Source organism: Mycetomoellerius zeteki, unplaced genomic scaffold (assembly GCF_001594055.1).
Source record: "Mycetomoellerius zeteki isolate Tzet28-1 unplaced genomic scaffold, Tzet1.0 scaffold471, whole genome shotgun sequence".
Lineage (NCBI taxonomy): Eukaryota > Metazoa > Arthropoda > Insecta > Hymenoptera > Formicidae > Mycetomoellerius > Mycetomoellerius zeteki.
This window is the reverse complement of record NW_017257470.1, coordinates 1095572-1103552: the sequence shown is the minus strand read 5'-3', so window position 1 is coordinate 1103552 and position 7981 is coordinate 1095572. Positions and strand designations below refer to the sequence as shown.

The 7981-nt window shown below is 28.0% G+C and overlaps 1 protein-coding gene across 1 annotated transcript in view; it reads right to left on the bottom strand.

The window, feature by feature from the left end:
* Positions 1–733: 733 nt before the first annotated feature.
* CtBP (C-terminal binding protein) overlaps positions 734–7981 on the bottom strand; it is a 56451-nt gene continuing 49203 nt past the window's right edge. The window contains exon 8 of the mRNA XM_018455168.1: positions 734–799. Within this exon, the coding sequence (XP_018310670.1) occupies positions 793–799 (7 nt within the window). The 3' untranslated portion in view covers positions 734–792. The remainder of the gene's footprint in view (positions 800–7981) is intronic.

Here is a 7981-nt window from a genome sequence, read left to right as displayed (position 1 = left end):
ACACACACACACACACACATACACACACAAATATATATGTACATAATGCATATATATGTATGTATATCTCCGAGACTACATCAGATTTTTATCTAAAGTCGAAATTGGAATGATTTTTTTCGCGTTTTCTCGCTCGGAGAAAGGCTTGATCGCGGAAGTGTACACGTTGCATCCTGGAGGCTTCCACGATAACCAAACTCAGTCTAGTCTTTTCTTTCTTCTTATTCGGAGTACTTTTAACCCAATAAAGGCCATGATATATTATAAAGAATATAATTTTTAAAATAAATTATAATAAATATATTAATAAAAGAAATTTCAATATAAAAAATTGTTAGAGACTGATACAAAGAATTTTTCATTTTTTACATTTTCTCTCTAAACTAGAAAAATTTATAATACATTAATTATGTATAAATATCAAACTTTAAAAATCTTGATTAAATCAAAGTTTTTTTTATTTCAAAGATTAATATTAAATTCATTAAATAATTAATAATAAAGTAATATTTAAATTTTTTTAATTTAATATTTGTTTATGTATATATATATATATAATTTATACATTTTTTAATATTTTAATATTTCAAATATAAATATTAAAATTATTTAGAAGTTTTTAAAATTGAAATGGCATACGTTATTTGAAACAAAATTTCTTTTAATTTATATTTGCATTTCTTTTTTACTATGATTGTATTAATCAGAAAACAACATTTTTATTATAATCTTCATAAAAAATGGGCCGTTAATGGGTTAAATAACGAAGATTATCTCTTTTATCCTGACATATCAGCCGCTGAAAATTGAAAACAAAAATCGCCTGTAATATTCCTTACAAATTTGATAATATATTAAAATAATTTTTTTAATCCCAATGCTTCAATAAGTCTTTCTTAAAATTCCTCATTAATTTTAACGAATTAATGATTTAATATTGCAATTTAATTTTACAATAATAGCAACCTTTGGATAAAATTAATGCCATAGAACTAAAAAATTATTAAAATAAAAAACCGAATAGAAATATATATATCTTTGTAAAATAGATTGTCTCCATTTTTGTATATTCAATTATTATTATCGTACTATAATTTTCAGAATCTTTTGAGAAAATTGGTATTCTCATTTCTTTTCTTAATAATGTGTCATCTCTATTATATTAAAGTGTTTATAACATATCGCAATTGCTTTACTTCATACAGAATAATCGTGTTATAATTATTAATTAATAAAATTCATTTTCGTATGCTCTCTCTTTCTCTCTTTCTTTCTTTCTTTCTCACCCTCTCCTCAGCATTCCCTTTCTCTCCATTTTCTTACTTTTATCGCAACTTCTTATCAATCACGCTTCAAATCAAGCTCACATATTTAAAAAAAAAGACAGTTATTCAGGTTATTCTTACATACTTGTTCAGAAATTCTGTTTCGACAAAAAATCTTCTATTATAAAAAATTGTGCCAATTATCGGTAATTAAGTGTAACATAATATTTTCGCTTGCGATAGAAACATTACATTGTTCTAAGAGATCCAGGCATTAATCAACAATTGTTTAAATAAACCGGGAAAAAATGTAAGATTTACTAGAAACGACTTTTCATTCATTTTTCTCAGTCTTTTAAAGTAAGACAATATCATTATTATGAATTCATCTCAAATATTAATATAAATATTAATACAACATATGTAAATTTTTCTTGCGACTCTTTTATAATTTTTACCTAAATTTCATTTCCACTTGGTAACAAGTGTCTGCTCGAATTTTCTTTTTCTTTAAATTTCTATACATTTCTTAATGTAGCATTATCTTATTATTTCTTATTATTATCGCAAATACAGGAATTGTTGTAATGCCTTGATCACTTCCTGTATTCATGCGGCATTTTCGCGATTTCACGTAAAATGTACCTCACAAAATAACTACATTTTTCTGTCTCAATGCAATTTGACTCAAAAAATTACATTACTAAAAAGTTTGTTTCTTAAAAATATTAAATAATTTGATATTACATAGAAAATTATTCATTGTTATAATTATTTTTTGAAAACAGAAATGGAAAAATGCGGACCCAAACGATAAATGCAGACCCAAATACAGTGTGACAAATTAATGTATGACTCTATAAGAACATCAAAAACGTTTCGCAAATATTTTTTAATATCAAAATTAGGGTAAATAATCAAAGTGTAAAAAATTCTTTTTTTCTTTACTTCTTTTATTCATTAAGCAAATATATTGAAATGAAAAATATTCAATATGATACAATTATTCAAAATAAACATAAAAGTAGGAATATTATTATAATACGCATCGCGATTTACAATCAAGGATAACACAAACATTAAAAGAATCGATTTTAAGAAATTAAGATAATCGACATTTCTTCGTAAACCCGATTTTAATTATAGAAATAAGAGAACTGCTAATTAATACCTAGAAGTAAAAATTGGAAGAAAGTACTATATTTTCGTGAAATTAATTAACATATACCATCTATACTCAAGTCTACAAATAGACATGAATGTATCGTGTACAATACTTTGTTTTTGTTACAACATTGGTGAATAAATTCCTTTCTTTCAATGTTACAAAGAGGAAGAACTGCTTAATTTGCTTAACATTCGCACTAAATCTTTTAATTTCTTATATAACTCAATTATAAATTGTTATGATTATTAGTAATTATTAATAATTCTTAAAATATAGGGTCCCACAGTCCGTGGCTCGGCATGGCTCGCCATGACTCGCTATGGCTTGGTAAGCCTCTACGTGCCGTAGGACCAGGATGGTTCGTTATCGCTTGCGGTTCGTGGCTTGTGACACATCGTTTTCGAAAATTGACGGTAAATTCTTAGCGCGAGCCAAAGAAGTCTTTGTGAGTAGACAAACCGATAAGACATCTTGTGCTGTTAGGCTCGTCAATGATCGCGTTCAGTAGAATACTTATTTTACAAATATTGAAAGTTTTCTTCGCTGATATAGGACTATAGAAGATCTAAAAGTATAATTCAAGCGCGAAAGAAACTTTTAACCGTAACAAAATAAATATTCTGCTGAATATCAATGCTTGCAAAAAGTCATTCTATATAAATTTTTTCATGTAATTATAGAAACTCGACAATTTTTTCATCATCCTACTCCGTACTTGAATGATAAAAGTCACTAAGAAGTGATTTAACTAGCAATAATAAACATGCTCTTACACATTTATATGCAAGCATAAAGAAATTTGGTAGTGCAGCGACCAATAGTTAATTATGATTATTTCATTCAGTCAAGGCGCGAGCCATGGCGAGCTCTTTAATTTGCGTTAACTTACCAACATGCTGAACCAAGGAGCCATAAGTCACGAGCCGCAAACCATGGCGAGTAATAAGGTGCCTTCCAACAAGCGACTCAGTACAACACAGTGATCATCTCATCCTTGTTTAATATTGGCGAACACAATATTGGCGGATGTAATGATGCACTGTGTCGCACCGTGTCATGTGTGTCTCTTGTTGGAAAGCACCCATAATGAGCCACCCTGTTCCTACGGTAGACTCGCTGAGCCATAGCTCGTTATATGGCGACCTTAGCTCGGCGCGCCATGGGATTACCGTGGGACCACGATTTTAGTCTTTTTTTTATATCAATTTCGGGACTAATCCTGTGACGAACGTAGGCGAGCCAAGATGGATCAGGAACCATGCCAAGCCACGGGCCATGGAATCCTACCTTTAGAATTATGATCATAAAGATTATCGTTTATATATCAGAACTTTTAAATTTATGAATTAGATTTTTTAATTTGTTCGTTTCAATCACACGCTCTTTTTGCACTAGTCTCTCTTTTATTCCTCTTTAAATTATATCTATTATTATAGTTGATTGAAGTAATAATTCAAATTAAATATAAATATACACTTATATTTAATTCGTAAGCGCGCGCACACACGCACGACACACGCACACATGCATGCACGCAACACACGCACGCACGCATACACACACTAACGTTTATTAATTCAGGAACGCTTGCAATATTCTCACTTTTTACAAAAACTTAAATATTGTTAAAAAAATTGTAGAGAAGTTTTTAAAAATGCATTTTAAAGGAGAAAAATGAAAGCTTTCTAAAGCAATGTTTGAATTTTGTCTCTATGGCATTTTGTTCCTAAATTAAATAAAATTAAAAATTGATATTTTTCAATATCTTGTCATTTTTTAATGTTGTACCTGGACAAAAAATAACAAAAATTAAAAAAATATCAATTTTCAATTTTATATGATTTAGAAACAAAATATCGTGGAGACAAAATTCAAACGCTAGTTTGAAAAGCTATTTTTCTTTTTTAAAATGTATTTTTAAAAATTTCACGATTTTTTTCCAACAAAATATTTAAGTGTGTGTGTATGTATGTGTATGTATGTGTGATGATTTATTTCAATCTTATCAGGCAAATATTTCGAAAATGTACAATTTTATCAAAAAACATTCCAAATAAAAGTTATATGGTATAGAGGGGAGTGTACAATCGTGACGTCCCTCTTTATATTGCACAACTTTTATTTGGAATGATTTTTTGGTAAAATTGCATATTTTAAAACTATTTGCCTGTTACGATTAAAATGAATCACCCTTATATATATTGGGTTTCTCACATATGCATGTCAATATTTCAAAGGGTGACTTGACATACTAAAGTAAGTAAAAAATGTCATATGAAGTCTTACATACCTTAATTTTCAAGTTATGAATGATTAAAGAAATTGTTCAAAGTCTGCCTCAACAGACGTTACTGCACACCTTAGCACGTCTTGATTTTATCTAATGTTTACAAATAACATCCATCAATATTACAATGCAATAGCGTGTATTGAAGTACGATGCAGACACTTCGAACATTTTCTTTAATCATCCGTAACTCGAAAATTAAGGTATATAGGACATATATTTATATGATGTTTTTTAATGTGATTTCATCTCCTAAAATATTAATATGCATTTATGAAACATTCTGTATAAACATTAGGCTGACCAAAAGTTTAATTCGTTTATTTCTTTTCTTTATTTGACAAAAGAATATAAAAGGAAAAACAGGAAAAGTCTTAATAAATCTACATTTTTTTCTTTATATAACTACAGATTTTCTTCTTTTATATATCTGAAAAGCGTGAAGATATGTGATAATTGATCTCTATATTCTATAAAATTACAAATATAACTATAAATTATGTGTTGATTATATTGATGAAAATAAGAAACTTGCACCTTTTTTATATACTCATCTATAATTCAACAAAATCATTAATATACAATTTAATATTTTCATCAACGATTTGAGAAATTAAATGGCAATATGAGTATATTTGAAAATTATATATTAATGATGATATAAAGTTAATTGCTAAACATCAGTAAGTATACTTTCAAATTTTCATTATGCTTATAATTTTCATTATGCAAGTACTATTGACTCTATAGTATCATCGGTGATTTTATACAAACACCAATTATTTTTTACCTTTACAATATTATATATCAAATTCATCAAAGTTCATCTCTTCTTTTTCTTGTTCTGGAATTTTCGTATTTTCTTTTTAATTTTTAATTTTATAAAAAAATATTTAATCTTTTATTTAAAGATTAAATATTTTTTTAATTCAGAATTAAAAAGAACATAGGAAAATTATTCCCGAACAAAAAAAAGAAATGAACTTTAATATATTCACATAATTTCATATAGAATTGTTTAATAAGAGAGTCACAGAACAAGATTATTTTATTAAGAATTATATATAAAAAAAATTAGAATTGTTTGAATAGCTCTATATAAAAAACAATTCTCTTATAATCAACCTAATACATTTACATTATTATTGTATCCAATACATTTTCATTAAATCCTAACATTTTTTTCTGTTTAATTATGTATTTATTCCAAGTAAGTGATTAATTATAAGATTTATACATATTTCTTGTAAGGAGAAAGTGCAAAAGAGAGCGCGCATAAATCAAACAAATGTTATATAAAATTAGTGGAATCGGAAGATCGCGAGAAAGACCGACTGTCTTCATTATATTGTCATCATTATACTCTGTCCAACTGTATTTGGTTTGGTACAAACATTACATCAAAATGCACTCTCTTACCCGTGCGATTCTACAAATGCAAAAATGCGAACGCAAAATCACGCATATGATACAAGTACTCTGCAATTTTCATTTCCTTCTCTTTTTCGATTCACTATTTCTATCTTTTTCTCTTTTTCTCTTTAGCATGCGCTATTTCTTTTTCCTCACTTTCACGTATTACTTTTATTCACTTATACACACTTTTCAAAACGCACGCACGCACGCACACACGTTCCCTCTCTCACGCACGCACACACGTACACTCATTCACTTAGAATACGTTTGGAAATATCACCCAAATAGTCCTAGATATCATTTTATCTTTGTTTAACCTAGGATGAACAATGAGGATAAAATGATATATGGGATCACTGGAGTAGGATTTCCGAATGTAGCCTCACTCACTCATTGCTCGTCGCTTACTTACTCATTTACTTTCGTTCTCTCCCCCCTTTCTCTCTCTCTCTCTCTTTCTCTCGCCAATTTGATTGGATACACCTGTGTGTGCATACTGATGCAAAATAAAGCCTGTTACACACTAATTTACTTAAATAAAAACATAATATAAGAATCTTGATGAAAAATATGAGCAATCTATTTTTCTATATTTTTAATAGAACTTTAAATGGATGGTAACATTTTAACTATTCCAGAATTACTAAATTTATAATAAACAAAATTTTAAACGCAATAAATAAATCTTTAAGTTTACAATTAAGATATTCAATAATAGGTTTTCAAAATAAGGAAAAATTGTATGAGACAGCATTAATAATTAGAGAAATATTTAAGTTTATATCATTTTTAATAGGTCCCAATTTCTGCCTTAATTAATGACATTACTTTATCTAAATAATAATACGCACAGGAAAGCCGGTGTGCAAATCAAATATATATGCAATATAATACTTCATCAAGTGTAATAATCTTTGCTTACTGTAAATATATAGAACATTTGTAAACACATTGCAGTTTTGTTATTATTTTTTATGTAAGTTAGTTTTTTATTTTATTACTTTGTGCTAAAATAAATCAAGAAAATATATCGTTATTATGTGTAGTGCATTTCTATTTTACTTGTCAGTTAAAAAATGTTCTTTGTATTGTATCTAGCAGCTAAAAGAATCAATATAATTGTAATATGGATATAATGGAAAATTATTTAGAAAAATGTGAGTAATTATTATTGACTTGTTAATAAAATATCGATATAATAAGACTTTTACTGAGTTGCTTCAAAAAATATCATAATTTATTCAATTAAACAATGCGACAACTTATGCTAAGAGTATCTTTTTTGTCCAATCACACTAAATTATTCATTGCATATAATATCTAGCAATTATACTTTTATGCCAAATTGTGTAAAAATTTATGGATAAATTTACATCATCTATATTTAAGCCCTTATATAAGTTTGTATACATACCTTTAGATATTTTGTGTATAAGCTTAGTGTACATCAGAGCACGTATTACCTAATGTGTATTCAATCGAATTCGGTATTTCTTCCATTCACACTTATTTTCCCCCTTTATATACCTATCTTTTCCATTCTCTCTCAAGCACAAACTCTTTCTAAAATTTCTCGGAAGCAGCGGAGCGGACAGATTTTACGGGGCAATCATATCGGCCATTTTTCACCATCATCATCCTTAATATTTCCATCTTCTGAAGTAATAATAATAACTACTTCCAGAGTTGATTCATAAAATGATTCAATCAAATTTTATATATATAGGGAAGAAAAAATTAGGGGTGATGTAGTGCTGATGTGGTAGTCGCGTAGCAGTTCAAGTGTATAACTGGAGGGTTGGAGTGGTTTGGAAAGGGGCCTAAATGGTTCATTCGCGTTATCAG